We start from the raw sequence: 15633 nt of genomic DNA on the forward strand, positions 1-15633 counted from the left end.
GTTAGGTAAAACAGTGGTACATGCATAAAAAAGCGTTTAAAGAACAAGTCAGCCTGCAGAAATATGAAGTGATAGACAATTATTAACAAGATTTTACATCAGCATTTTACCTCTACCTTGAGTGGAAGAAGTTCTTTACTCCAAAGTCAGCATTCAATTTGTGTACTTTTAGTTCCTACTATAAAAGTATTTTTTTCTTAGCTCAAGTGCATTAGCATTGCATTGACGTTAAAAATTATCTTTGAAATTTACGTGGTTTGGTGGTGGAGTTTTTGTTTGGGTTTTTTTGTTTTGGTTTGGGTATTTTTGTTTTGTTCATTTGTTGGTTGGTTTGTTTTGGGGGTGGTTTTATGGCAGTCCTGTCTGGCCATCTGGCATCCTTTGCTTTTTTGTAATTTTTTTGTTATTAATGACTTTTCTAGTGGCATTGGCTTTTTTGAAAGATATAACGTCTCTTACTGGAATCCGGCTGCTGCTTTGTCATTAACTTAAGCAGTTCAGTTACGCCATCTGGAAGCCTCCATTAATTCTGTCTGTCTTGAATATTTGGCTATTTTCACACTTCCTGAACACCTTCTTTTTAATGCTTCATTGGGGAAGCATATAGTGAAGTAGCTGATGCAAAAATCAGTGTAAAATTCTGTTTCAGGTAAAATGCCAGTAGCTATTGCTGCATGAATAATGCATCGAATCACTAAAGCACCTTGTGTTTTCCTCATATAAATCGACTTACACCTGGATTTAGTAATGTTTATTGTAGTAACAGTTACTTCTTTTTCAATGGACTATGAACCCAATTTAAATTGTGGCTGTAGTTTTGGTCTGGAAGTGAGGAAAGTAAATTCTAAGAAGCCCTGTGGTTTCCATAAAACACCTTGAGTGGTAGTTGAGAATTCCCCCTGGCAGGACTGTGTCACCTCAGCCTTCTGCTGCTCACAGAGGAGCCCCAGTATCTGCAGACCTTTACTTAGTGTATAAAGTTCAGATTCCAGGTTGAGAAAAATGAAAGAATAGAAAATCTGTCAAATTTATGAATGATATAGCTGGAGAAATCTGTACCTTTGCTCATCTCTGTGTATCATTTCCTTTTCTGTGTCTGGTCATCCTGCAGGGTAAAAATTGAGAGTCTCCATAGTCTGAAAGTACAAGAGTGCTGTTTAGATTCTGGATAAGAGAATGGTTTTGCAGTGAGTTATATACCAACACCAAAGCAGTGAGTTATATACCAACAATGATTAGCATAGCAGAAAAGTCATATACTCCACCTCGCTCCTGGCCTTAGCACTGGGACATCTTTAACTGAGTATCTGACTCTTTTTTCCTCACTAGCTTTTAAAAGAGTGAGATACTTTTCACTTTTTACTCATGTAGTAGCCACATACTGATAAATGAGATCTCAAGGTTCTTAGGAAAAGAAGCGTGTACAAATATTTTTTTTACACATCTTTGGCCTTTAGCTACAGAAGTCAGTTTTGCTAAATAGTGTGTGTGGGTTTATCAATTAGTATAGCACTGCTGGAGTCACTGACTAAGTTCCAAAGACAGAATTGGTATTGTAGGTCAATCCATTGTTGGAAAGATGCAGCTCCAGTTCCAGGGTTTGGAGAGGGGCAGTTTGAGGGTCCTCTCCTTGCTGCACTTGTGGACATTTGGAGGGAGCATTGCTGCCAGCAGCCCCACAAACCTGGGGCTGCAGTCTGTGGAGGGGTAATCATGTGAATGGATTCCTTCAGAAGGGAATATTGCAGTGTTAAATTGCAGTAACCGCATTCCAATATTAATGGAGAAGGGTAAAAAAAAGAAGGTTGTTACCTTTGGTGACCTCTAATGACACTGGGTTGCCATCTCCAGTGTGAACAGACTGTTTGGTAGCCTGTTCTGTAAGTTATGTTCCCCAATGTCTGTTTAATTCAAACAGTGAGAAAAAGTAGGATGGCAGTGTGTTTTTGTGGGAGAGGAATAATAAACTGCTTGGAAATCAGAGAGTTTGCTTGTAGAGAAAGCATCTGTATGGCTTACTGGAGAACAAATCACCAAGATCAGTGTTAGGGCAAATGGGCTCAGCATTTCTAGAGGCCGAGCTACACTATGTGCAGAGCAGCACAAGAGGGTATTTAGAGCATGAATAGCTCTTTATTAGCTGGTATGTGTTTCACTTTGTCATTTTTCAGCATTGCTACAATCCTGGAGCCTGAAAACCCTGGATCTGTGTTTTCATTGGCAAACTGATAGGGAAGGAAGCCAAAATATTTGTTACAGCCAAAATAAATCCAATAGCCAAGGAAAACTAGTTTAGCCCTGTGATCCTGGTGCTTTCTCTGAAATGTACTGGGTCATGGGAAGTTTCATTTGGCCTCTCTTAATGAGTCTGCTCAAACAGAGCTCTGGCAGACACTGGGGTTGCTTTCTTAAGGTTAAGGAAGAGCATCTTTGCCAAAGGGACAGAGAACAGCGCTTAAAGTAAGCAGGTCTCCAGGGGGTGGATCAAAGGTAAGAAGTTGCCTTTTTGCAAGGTCTAAAACAAACCCAGTGATGAAGCAGCAGGAGTAGGACTTGTGTGAGCTGGGGAGTGAGCCCCCAACCCACTCCTTTTGGTGGCTGGCTGAGCTGGAGGCTCAGAGCCTCATTGGAAGGTGGCATCTCAGAGCCCAGAATTGTCTCACCTCTCTACCCCAAAGATTGTCCCAGGTGGGGATGTTAATTCTCATGGATTTTTTGCATTTGTTCATAAGGTTTTTGTGCACTTCAGTCTCCCTCTGACTACTGACATACACATTCCTTCCTTTTTTTTTTTTTTTTTTTTTTTGGTCTCCTTAGCCTCCGTTTTCTCTAATGAGATGTAGAGTTGATTTCCTTTTTATCTCTTATTGGAATGCAGCAACAGGGCTGTTGGTCCAAAAAAGGAGCCTTTTATAATTATTTTCATTTAATTAATCCTCTGTCCCTGTTTTCATTACCTTGAGTGTGCAGCTTTCTATGCAGAATTAACAGCGTGGATATACTGATTAGTGCTGGTCACAAGTTTTCTCAGAAAATGCCTTTGGGTCTGCAAACACACCTTTATCAAAATAGTTTTTTGCAGAAGCATGGCTGTTCCAGCTGTGTTCCAACAATGCTAAAATTCTCTGTGCTAAAATTCTCCTTGCAGCCACCTCCTGTGGGTGCAGTGGTTGTTGTTGGGGGGATACATTTTACCATTTTATTAATCTCCCCATATTTGATGATTTGGTGGTGATATATATTCCTGTCCCACATCTCTGTTTCCACAACCTCTTAATGTGTTTGCATGCACAATCCTCATGGGGTTATGATTGTTTCTTGTTTATTCAAACCTTTGTGCTCCCTGGGGATTGTTTTACAAGCACTGGAAGCAGTTGAATTTGGAACGTGTATGAAGGGTGCTAAAAGGGAGAACAGGCCACTTAGAACTAAGGAATCAGCTTTATCCCTGCTTCTGCTCAGGTCTCAAACTCACCCAGAAGCATTGTGCTCTTCATGGGCTGAAACCATCACTGAAATAAGAATTCTGAAGGAGGCTTACATTTAGGAGTTACATCTGTTGGGAGGCAAAAAAGAGCTGAAATTGAGGACTGATTTCACTGAATCAGCTGAAGTGTAGTTGTAGGATCCTTGCAGCTGTTTCTTGGTTTTGTGCTATTTAGCAGTCAGGCAGTGATGCATTTTTTTCAGATGTCAGGGTCACAGGTGCTATAACAGACCTGCTCTAGGGCTGAGGTTTCACAGGAGGAGGAGGACTCTGCAGTCTGCTGCTAATGAGAATTTGTTATTGGTAACACAGAAACCCTTTCCTTCTAAGCTGTCTGTAGCAGGAGTGGTTGCTGCTCCAGGTAACTTGTGGCTGGCTGGAAATCAGGAGTGCCTGAGCTAATCCTGGGCTGAGTGAGAACGTGGGTGCCCTGTGCATCGATTCAATGCTCTGTCTATAGGCTTTTCTCATCTATTTCTTTCCATAGTTATTACCAGCGTATTTTCAATGTACACATTGGCTTACAGTGTATTAGTCATTTACTGGACGCTGCTCTTTAAAATTATACGTTTTTAGTGATAAGGTTTCAGCTAAATACAGTGGATGGGTGAAACTGCATTCCTTTTATGGCTCTAGCACTTCAGCATGACAGACTCATTAGAAGGTTTATTTTATTTTTCTTCTGTGTTTGAGCGGAGTGTTTATTTGAACTGCCTTTCATCTTGCTAGGGCTGACTATTTCTACACTGTGATCTTTTCAGCATTGCAGAATAATATCTATATATGGTAAATGGATAATTAACACAAATAAGGAAGGGGTCAGGCAAGCAAACTCAAAAGTTTGACTTTCATGAAAAGGGATAAGGATACATTAACTTCTGACTTTATGGCAAACAAGATTGCAACTGAGTTTGGATTTAAAGTCAGCGATGACTTGGTGCTTTAAAAATGAAAAAATCATGGCAGTGTTTAAATAAAGTTAGTATTCTTATTCTAAGAACTGTACTTGCAGTTCTTTGCAGGAGCGTAGGATGTGGCACAACAAGCACATTCAGTATTATTAATTTTGTATATTGTTTTAAGTATTCTTAAATATTCTGCTCACTTCAGAAGAAGTTCTGTTATGTCAGGTTCATCAGTAAGACAGTGTTTATCATTTATCTCAAGTGATATTTCAGATCACACGCTCATAGAACCTTTCTTGCAGTGTGATTCAGCATAGGAAGACAACGTAAGCCTATGAGTTAAAACCGAAGCTTTTTTTTTTTCAGTGTAATGATAAAATACCCGTGTTAGGTTTTTTGTAGTGTTAATCAATAAAATGAATGCAGTAGTTATGGTGTTTTGTAATTTTGCTTACTTCTACGCACTGACCTATTGTTAACAATTACCGAAATACCATTTAATAGCAGTTATCCCATTTTTGGTTTCTTTCTGCAATAAACACCTCGGCAGTGTTTGAACTGCCCCATCAGTGCCAACAGGCTGTTGTAATTTGTGTGAAGGGATAACTTCCAAAGGACAAAATAGGGTCCCAGGCCGGGGCTAGCCAGTAGAGGGGGATACAGTCATTCACACTGTGTCGATGTGGATCATCTGCAAGAAAAGAGTGAGCACGAGGGAATAATCCAAAGTGACTGTGGAGTTACTCTTGCTCTGCCACTGAAAACCTCTGGAGAAGCTGCACCCCCTCCTTAATCCTGTTTGGTCACAGGTCATTCCTCTCCTGAGCAGAACTGGAGAGGGTGATGAAAAATGGATCACTTCTTCTATAGCTTAGTTCTGTGATTTTCACTGAAATGGACTCTGAGAAAGGATTTCGGCATTGAAATCAAAATTGGCGTGTGCAAAGCCCTGCTGAAGAGCTGCCTGATTGTGGGGGCCTTCAGCTGGCTTCAGGCCAGCAGTCTGGTGGTGTTTGGTTGGTGTTAGTGTTGTCCTCTTTTCAGTGATGAGTTTCCATCCATGTTTCCCTGGGGTCCAGAGAGACATTTGCACACCTGAAAGGACTGACCTCTTGAGTGTTTTCCAGTCTGACTCCAGCCCCGTCTGTCTGGGCTGACTGGATTTTAAAAAGAGTTTTAAAAGCAATGGTGGAGCAGGCCTCCTCCTTGAGGTGAAGGCGAATTTGTGGTTAAGGTGCCCTTGGCTGACAGATGGAGTGAGTGTTGGAAAGAGGATCACACACTGGAGGCTCTTCTCTGGCACGGGAATGGCTGCAGCCATATGAGAGACTCTTTCAGTCTAATATTCTTTTAAGTATTGACAGCTTCTCTTTGACTAGGTTTATCTAAGACTGCTCATTCCACAGGAAACTGGTTTCTTCAAAAGCTCTGTCAGATGCTGTTCTGGATTTGGGGATGTGTAGGAGCAGCAGCTACCCAAATCCCTTACAGGCTGCACTGTCCTTGGAATTCCTTGCCTGCAGACTGCTTGAAGCTGAGAAGACAGAGAAAACAAAATAGCCTTGGACAGCAGTGCCCAAAAGCTGTTATCTGATGGCTGCTGAAGGACTTATGTGCCAGGCAGCTTTAATATATCTCCAGGCAGAAGAGTACTGATTTCACAGAAACCACTTATTTCTGCAGATTTCTCTTCTTCTTTTCATGGAAAAAGGTCTGAGTATTAAGTAGTTAATGGGATGAACTTGTTTTGCATCTAGACAATGTGTTTGAACAATGTGAATAAGCAGCACCATTCATGCTATTATTTACACGTGAGAGGTTTCTCTAAATAAACTATGAAACTAATATATACTTACTAACTTTTGCGCCATCTCATATTTCTTGTCTTACCTGTTAGTGGAACAGGTATTTCCTCCTTTCCAGCAGTGATTAGGATTTTTGAGTCTGCAAGTAATTTTTTCAGGTCCTACTCCATGTTTGGGTTAAGCATCTGCAAAACAGTTCATAGTTCATTCATTAGTTTGTTAATCATACATAATTACTGATTATTAGTAAAAGTCTATTAATTTATAAATTATAGACTACCTTAAATATAAATTAAATTTTATTACCTGAGTAATAGGTTTGCCTTTCTGTGAACCTGGACTATAACATTTGATCTAACAATAGGGATTTTATTGTTGTATCAGGAGTCCCTACCTGCAAGCTCAGGACCTAATCCTGTTCTTGAATGTTCTTGTTGAAATTCACAGGGATCAGTAATGGAATTTACAACCACAGGCTTATAGACACAGTCTGTGTCCAACCCTCTGGCTGAAGAGATCAAGCATTTATCAAGTACTGATTCAAGTCAGGCAAGAATAGTGCTTGGAAAGAGTTGGGGGGATATAAACATGGGAAAAGCCCATATGGTCTAGTGCCAGTGTTATGATGAAAAATGCAGATCAAATTGATACTAAACTGAGAAATTTGCAGTTGTCATCATCCAGCTGTTGGGGTAACATCTCTTTTTTGAGTCAGATTTAGGACGTATTTGTAGTTGCAATAACAGGAGGGTTTTGATCCCGTTCAGTGCATTTCAGAAACAGCACTGGGGAATTCTCTGCTGGGGGTTTTTAGCAACTGGCAAAGTTGGAGTTGTTCTTTGATACTCAAAGCTCGTTAAGCCTCTTGATCTTGTTTAACTGACTGTAATGATGAGACAGATGAAGCCTGGTGAAAACAGAGATTTAAAGGAAAGCATTAACGGTAACAGTATTACAGCTACATCAATACGAGAACATTTCCTCATGTCAAAGCAGATGTTGATATGTGAAATAATTCCCTCAAGCTTTTTGTTTCTCTAAGTTTCAAGCTGTTGGGTTGCTGGGCAAGTCCTCTGTCCTGGAGACACCTGGGCAAGGTGTTTCCACACCAGTCTGTAATCCAAAGCACCAAGAGGAAGGCAAAAGCACCTGAGCTGCCAGAGTCAGGTCCCATTTGAGCCACATTGCTGTTCTCCTGCTTGTGGGATTTGGGTTATGGAGCTCCAGGATCCTGAGCAGGTCAGGGTAGGCTTGCCCAGTCTGTGTGTGTTGCTGATTTACCTGCTGCTCTTTCTCTTCCTAATCCTTAAGTAAAGAATGCTTGTCCTTTGGCTATCTATTTTGAAACTTGGAAAATTCATATTCATGCATTAAGGAGTGAAATGAATATATATGAAGTGGTAGAGTTGTCAGACCATAAAAGTAAGTGTGCTGGCTGTATCTGTCAGTAAGTAGGGAGTGCAGACAGAAGTCAAGTGATTCAGACCACTGGATTTTGCTGATCCCTGGCATGACCCGTTCCTGTTTCCTCGGTGTGCCTTTCAGGAAAGGGGAATAAATCACTTCATTTTTAGGCTATTCAGAAATACCCTAAAATTATTACACTTGGAAGGGCTTGTTATGGCACTTAAAATTTCAGAGGCACAGAAAGGGTGTATTTGGCCAAAGAAAAGACAAGCTTAAAGGTCCAGGTTGTCCAAAGCAAATTACTTTATGCCTGTAATGCAGGGCAGGGAGCCATTTTCTAATAGGAAAAAAGTGTCACCTAGAAAGTGGGCTAGAAGTTCTAATTGTGTGTTAGAAATGCATACTACTGCTCTTGTTTAATCTGAGTCTTTTCATATTGACAGAAATTAGTTTTGTGGGGTTCTTTTCCTTGCTGATGTAGAGCAAAGCTGTAGTGATGGGTATTTGGACATTAATTCCTGGACAGATCAGGAACTCCTTTTAACCAACCTTATCACTGTTCCAGTGTGCATTCATTAAATATTATTGTATTCAGCTTCAATAGAGGTAGTCATTCCCCCCAGCTGTTGGTACCATTCATAAAGCATCTGTGAAATTAAATTTTTTGTACAATTTACCTGTCTCTATAGAAGTCACAGTCTGGATACTGTGCTTTTCCCCAGGTCGCATATTTCAACTCTTTCTTATTTGGGGGCAGGTAAAAGAATACTTCTAAGTCCTGTTTGTTTTGCACTGTATATGCTTGCAGAATTCTTAGTAGTCATGAAGCTAGCAAGGCTTTTAGTGCAAATTTGTCATGATTTTTAGTATGAAAAGTCAAATAAATTACACTTAGGCCTAGTACAGTTGTTTGGACTGCAATGTGTCATTGTAGAGGTGAGGCAAATATTCTTGGGTTCCACATTGTGTGGATGTGATACGACAATAAATTCCAATAACTCTAAATACTGTTACAGCTTTATACAGGAGAATATTTCCTTGGTCTTGTTTCTCCCGAGTAAAACATTGGAAGATTTTTTTTTAGAAAAATGTGCCTTTGTTATATTCTCCTTTCCCATAAAGCAAAAATCTGCAGCAATAATAATGTATTCATAAGGACAAGAGAGTTTCTTAAAGCCAAGACAGTTGAAGTTTGAAGGGATGGAGAGGAGGGAAAAGAAAGTAACAGCTGGAGGTTTGGCACCAGTAGCTTTGAATCTTCTCTGTACTATCCAATGGATATGAAGAAGATTATTTTTTTTTATTTATTTACTTTAAAGAGTATTTATTTTAAATGTGTTTTCCTCCACAGACTTCAGGAGCTTTCCTTCTTCCTTCACCTTGCTGTTTATGCAGGACTTCAGGCATCATTGGTTTTGGCATCTTGCCTGAATTAAACATTCCTGGGTAGAGGATATTGTGTGAAATAAAAATAAGATATAAAGCTTTCAAACTGTGATGACACAAACCTGTTTCAAAATACAGAAGTCTATCCCGTTGTTCTGGCATGTAAGAAACTTGTCTTATAAGTATGGGAGGTAAAAGTCATGGTTTATGGCTGGGCTTTTTCACATGGACTTGTTTAGAAAAGTGTCATGCTGTAGTTGTCAGAGGTGCCAAAGCCATCCATCTTCCCCTGGCTGATGTAAGATTTATCAGTGCTTGAAACCAATTTTCAATTTGAGCTACTGGAGTGTTGTTCTGATCTTTTAGCTTGCTGGGCTTCTGTGTAGAGGACTAAGTAAGCTGATGCTGGTGAAAAGGCATTGATTTCAGCATGGCTGACTCTTAAAAGTACTATATTTATTTCCACATATTCTGAGGGAGAGGTATGAAAAACTATCTATTTCAGCTGTAACAGATCTTTTTTTATCAAAGGACCAATATGCCAGGAATCTGACAGCAAAGCCAGAAGCTGCATTTTCCAGCACGCATGCAAAAAGTATTCATACAGATACTTGTTTCGTGTGCAGACAAGTAGCTGCAGTAAACCAATTAGTGTATGCACATAAGGTGTTTTTGCAAAATACTCTTTGCATGTTTGTATAACACTATGGGCTGAAGCTCCACCTTCCTCTTCTTTCCCTTTATTTTAGTAGCTTAAGGAAAAGCCTTACTCTTCCACGATAAAATATTTATAAACTGTCAAACACAAGTTAAAATGCCAAACCTAAGGCTAATTCTACACGCCACAGCACAACTGCTGCTCCTGCTTTTTCCAGTCTTTGTTTGTGAGTTGGAAGAATCCCCACAGATCTGCTGAATGCTCCTGTGTATGACTTGATGGGCTTGGCAACCTCTTTGTTAGACTCCGCAGAGACTCCTGGGTTGCTCCTGGGATGGCCCTGTACAGATTTGTACACTGAATCACAGTGCTAATCAGCAGATTGGGCCAGGCTTCCCGTGTGCTCACCATCCCGTTTTTATAAATGTAGTAATCCAATTTGGGTTGGGTAAAGCACATGAACACAGTGAGATCTCACCAGCAGAGACACTGCTGCCTGCAGCTCGGAGCACTGGAGCATCCCTCCTTTCCTGCTCTGGGTGAGGGTGTCTCACTATCAGGGAGAAAGCTGTGTGCTTTCTTAATCGAGAGGAAAGTGTCCTGAGTATCTGGATATTATTCTGTGGTCTGCTGTCGATTTGCTAAGAGTGGCTGAAGGATTGAGGAGTCCTGTCAGGTCCTGTCTTGGCAAGGTATGGTGCTTGTCTAGCAGTGTGCTGGAAACAGTGACCATAGTGCAAGAGTTGTTGAGTTGTTTCAGTCTCAGGTGTGTGGAAATCTCCGTGGTGTGTTTAATCAGCTCTCAGTGCTGTTCACATAGACCTACACCAACTGATGAACTGACGGTGGTAACACAGGGCTTGCTCCATGGCATTGCCAGCCATGTATAATCTCTGTCCAGTTTAATTTAGTTTTTCATTTGTCTAAGCCAGAGAGTAAGAAATGTGCTGTCTTAGAAATTTATGAAGTGTCCTATGTACACCTGGCAGTTCTTAATGCCTAAGAACAGTAATAGTAAATAGTGATTTTTAAATGCAGGTGTCTCTAGGTCACAGTTGCAGCCAGAGTAGAATGTAGGAACCAAAAGAAGGTTGCAAAAAGCTTACCATCCGTGATGATTTCTCTAAGTTGTGGAATACTTTAAGTTTATTGTTCCTTGACAAAACTTAGGGATTAAGTCAATGTGATTTTTGCGGTTAACTTGTAAAAGATTTGAAATTTTGATTGTTTTTTAGCCCACACCGAAAAATTCAGGGCAGTATAAACCATGTATTTTGAGGGGGGAAAAAGGAATCATTAATTACAGCATTCACAAAAATTACATTACTTCCATGTAGGTATCCTTTATGAAAGTTAAATTTTCTTTTAAGTGTCCTTTATCACTCTTATGTTGAAATTGGAGTCTTGGTGACGCGGGAGCGTGCAAGGCATAATGGAGAATGACGAGACGGGGAGGATACCTCCGATCTAACCAAGAACAATGTTTTCCTTGCTTCTAATTTCATGTGACATCCTCGAAAAGGGGGAGACAGCCGTGATAACCTGTGTGTTTTTTACTGGCCAGGTACCTGACGGACGGCGGGCTGGGGCTGTACACGCGGCGGCTGAACCGGCTGCCCGATGGCATGGCCACGGTGCGGGAGACGCTGCAGCGCAGCACGGCCCTGGGGCTCGGCGACGCCGACAGGTAGGGAGATAAACATAAACCCCTTGGGTGGTCTGCCTTGCGCCGGTGGCAGTGGTGAGAAAGGCACCTTGTGGTGCCAAAGGGACGCTCCTGCCTTCAGTGATCAGCTCCTTTGTGAGGGCTGCCAAAGCAGTGAAGCTGCAACTGCTGCTATCGGCGATTGATGGAGAGATGGGAAGACTGATTCATGATCAGAATTCGATTTTATTGAGGTTTTCCAAGTCTTCTATACCATTTCAGTGAGGTTAATAATTTTTACTACAATAATTAGGTTAGAAGATCATACAAGCAACTCATGCATTGTACAACATCTTTATTGTAGGAAGTTAATTGAATCTTTTCTCTTAAACAAGTTATAATCCTATTTTCTCATAAGCTCAAAGTTCTGTTTGTCCTTGCTATGGCATCCTAGTCACCAGACTAGTTATGCTAATTAAGTCTGTCTTACTCTCAGACTTGTGTATTCCCACAGAGAAAGGCACCTTGTGGTGCCAAAGGGACACTCCTGCCTTCAGTGATCAGCTCTTTTGTGAGGGCTGCCGAAGCAATGAAGCCACAACTGCTGCTTTGGGTGATGCAGGAGATGAAGAAGTGAGACAGGGTCCTTCTAGCCCTCAGGAAACCTTCTTTATTCCTCAAAGTCCAGGGGGAGAAGAACTGGAAGGCTCAGGGGAGCAGGGATTAAATAGGGAAGTCAGGGGGTGGGGCTACAGAACTTGGTCAGTAGGGATTAGGATTGAGAAAAGGATCTGTCAGGGAGAGGATCGAAAATGAAGGAATTAACTGGGGTAAAAACCAGGAACTGGGGAAACAACCAATGGGGGGTAACAAATTAACATAGTGCTGCAAAGCTCCGTGGGAGTGCAACACTTCTGTCCCTATAATGGAGAAGGCAGTCTTCCCCAGTGGAGCTGTCCCAACCACAGCAGCCTAAAGGGCTACAGACTGTCCGTGGGAGAGCAGCACCGTGTGTGGGTGGCTCAGGGGCCACCACAGCAATCCAGGCATCCAGTGCATGGATATGAGTTTCTCTGGGGTGTTTTAGGTTCTGTGTTCACAGAGGTGTCAGGAGGAATTATGGTTTTTATGTCCCCTGAACGCTTAGCTGGAGTCTCCCCTGTGCTTTTGTGGGCAGGAGGCAATGCAATGAAGTGTTAAACTCTGTTGGAATTCTGGAAGCTGAGGATTTTAAGCTTTCTGTGCTAATAGGCACTGACCCTCAGCCAAGCATTGCATTTGACCTGAGGTTGTGGGAAACGCTTCTGAAATTGAGTGATAGCACTGAGGTTGTGGATGTGCAGTTGGAATAGTGTTGTGTGATCTCACCAGGTGAAAAACTTAGAATTTAAGGTTTTAGTATATAGTAATATATATGGGGCAATATGGAGGATTTTGGACATTGTCTGGGTCCTTCTTCTTCACCTTCTTGCTTTTGGGTGGTTTTTTCTAACTGGGTGGAAAAGGTCTGCATTGTGAGCTTTGGGTGGTCAATTATTGGGTCAAAAATGTAAATAATATGGGTGTCACCTCGTTATTGGGTAATTAGTGCTGAAATAACCTTGGAAAGAGTTAGAGACGCCTCCATTTTCTACCTTGTTAGTTAGAGCTCACAACTTGTGAGACTGTACTATAGATGAGAATTAATAAACACCGAGAATTAATAAACACAAAACTGCAACTCGCATGTATGGATCACAGCTCTAACATGAAGAAAAGAAGATAAAAACCTCACAAAACTCCTGTTTTAAGAGTGTTTAAAATAGAAAGGACTGAATTCTATCCTCGTGTCCATTGATTCTCCAATTCCAGTGGTTCAATGTGAACAGTGAAGGCCTAATGTCAAGAATTAGGGGACTGGAAATCCATAATTTACGGGAGTGCAGTCACAAAGGAACCCAGTGAAATGTTCTGTTAATGTTGATATAAATGGGTTAAATAGCGTTGCTTTTAATGAGGTCAGCACATAGCTACTTTTTTTTCTTCCATGATGGGCCTCTAAGTATAAAACATGAATTTTGAGGTACACATTCAAACCAATTTTTAACTAAAATTTTTTTTTCTCTTTTTGCCATCTAGAAGTCATTCCCAGGACACAATGCACTTGACTGAGCTTGATATTATTGATACTTTCTTCATAGTGATGCATATATTACTTGTGATGGAGAATCTAGCCTTGTTTTCTGAGCAAACTAAATCTAAATCTGCCGAGATTTAGAACTAAATCTTCCTTGGCATCCTCGTGATTTTAGTAAAGAGCAGGATGTCAGATCTAAACAAAAGAACTAAAACCTCTCAGAGAATCCCAGCTCAGTTTGAATTACAGGTCAACATATGCTTGCCAGCTGTAAAATATGTCTGGATTTTTCCACGAGCTCATATCTCTTTCTGAAATGTGCAGCCTGAAACCCAAGCAGCACTTGCTGTGGGTGATCCCACCTTGTGATGCAGCTGGAGACAAATCAAGTGTCATTCTCTTCTGCTGCTGTGGCTTTGCCACAGTAGCAAAAGCATCTGTTTAAAATTCAGCATTTGTCTAAGATAAAGTATATTGTTGTCTAACAGCTTTCTGGAGAGGCAGGGATACGTTCCTGTCACTGGTTCTGTCCCCATCCAATATTTTCAGTGTTTGCAACACTTTCTGTTTGCTGAGCTCCTTTCCTGAAGACACCACACATCAGTCACCAATTCGGAACCTTTGACAAGAGGGATTATTGGTGTGTTTCAATGTATTCCACCTAGAATGGGGCTGTGACCCACTGAAATGCAATCCCTAGGTTGTCATTTGTTTCAGCTTTGAAAATCATCCTTTCAGTTCACTTGGAGGGGGACAGACTTTACACACAACAAAGACTCTGCATGGCAGAAAAACTACCCTTGTTCCCAGAGCTGGCGATATTATGATGTGTTGCTTTGATTTAGTCTTTTCTATTTAGAATATAATACCTTCTGCAGGAGATGAGGAGTTTCTGACAGTAGGGCAGCAATTTAAAAATAGCTCCACTTCGCTGGTGAGCACGATATGCAGTTTAAACAAAAGAATTAATCTTAGTTCAAGGAGTTCTCTGGGGTGAAAATGGGCATAAGGAAAAAGGTGAATAAAACTGTGCAGTAATTAGTTGTTTTCTTCATTCTGTGAGGCACTGAGCAGGGGTACTGGGTTGCTTTATTGGTACATGCAGAAAACATATTAAGATTCTATTTAGCTTGTTCAAGGCAGATGTTAATTGAATGCATGGGAGAACAAGTGTGAAGGGCTGTGAACCTGTGAGCATGAGGTTAATCATTAAAAAGTTATCAGAGGAATTTTTGCAATATGCCAGCTGGTTTATTTTCTTATGCTATTAGTTGTAGAAGTTTAGTTGTGAGGCTTTTACTCATTGGCTCTGGTAAGGTAAAGCAGAGACCTTACAAGGTACATTTTCCCCTGCAGCAGGGAAATCCAGACAAGGGCATTAAATTTAAAGCTTGATTCCAAGGTTAATGGAATCACTGCACTCAGCTGAGCTTACTTTTTGACTTCAAAATAATTTCAGTTTGCCTAAAACAAAAGCATTTTTAATTTAAAAAAGGCATTAAAATAATTTTTTTTTTTTTTTTTTTTTTTTTTTTTTTTTTTTTTTAGTTTATGGTTGTTTTTCCATAATTTAGTTTGGGATTATTTTTTTCAAGGTTGGAAGTAAATATCCTATTATTTTGTCTTTTCTATACATACAGACATGGTGTGTGCCATCTGGTTATTTAAGTTGATTTCACATTGTCAGATACAGCTGTTTGATTTGAGACCCAATCTGGCCCTTGCCTTCATATATATAGCTTGCTGTAATATGTGTAGGAAAGTTAGATCTGAATAAATCTTTCTGTAGTTGCTTACCTGTGTAACCTGTTATTTAGAGGAGATAATTCAGACCTGTGCTGATTTATCACATCCTTGTGACTGGGACAGGAGACTGTGAACGGGAGCTTGTCAAGAGTAACTTTAATGCTATTAGGGAAGTATCTATATGACCTTTTTAAAAAAATCATCAGTGATGAAGCACGTAAAAAACTACTGCTGAGCATGATTAACATCAATTGTTTCCCTTTTACAGTTCTATTTGAGGTTGCATGAATCACCTGGCTTTGCATAAAGGCAGAGAAAGGTCTTCCCAGCTCCTGACTGTAATAACTTGTCTTGCCAAAGAGTGGATTGTGTTGTCTTGGTGCTTCCAGCAGCTACAGCATTGATGGACTATAGGTTAAAAAGTAAAAACAGCGCTGAGCTTGCCCTTCAAGGGTGTGTCTGTATCCTGATCACATCT

The 15633-nt window shown here is 40.7% G+C and overlaps 1 protein-coding gene across 2 annotated transcripts in view; it reads left to right on the forward strand.

Annotated features, from left to right (window-relative positions):
- Positions 1-15633, forward strand: part of NAV2 (neuron navigator 2) — a 211122-nt gene that overhangs the window by 115966 nt on the left and 79523 nt on the right. For both annotated transcript variants that reach the window (XM_066320538.1, XM_066320539.1), the window contains one exon: positions 11213-11335. In XM_066320538.1, coding sequence (XP_066176635.1) covers positions 11213-11335 — 123 coding nt within the window. The remainder of the gene's footprint in view (positions 1-11212; positions 11336-15633) is intronic.

The sequence above is a fragment of the Sylvia atricapilla genome, chromosome 6 (assembly GCF_009819655.1).
Source record: "Sylvia atricapilla isolate bSylAtr1 chromosome 6, bSylAtr1.pri, whole genome shotgun sequence".
Lineage (NCBI taxonomy): Eukaryota > Metazoa > Chordata > Aves > Passeriformes > Sylviidae > Sylvia > Sylvia atricapilla.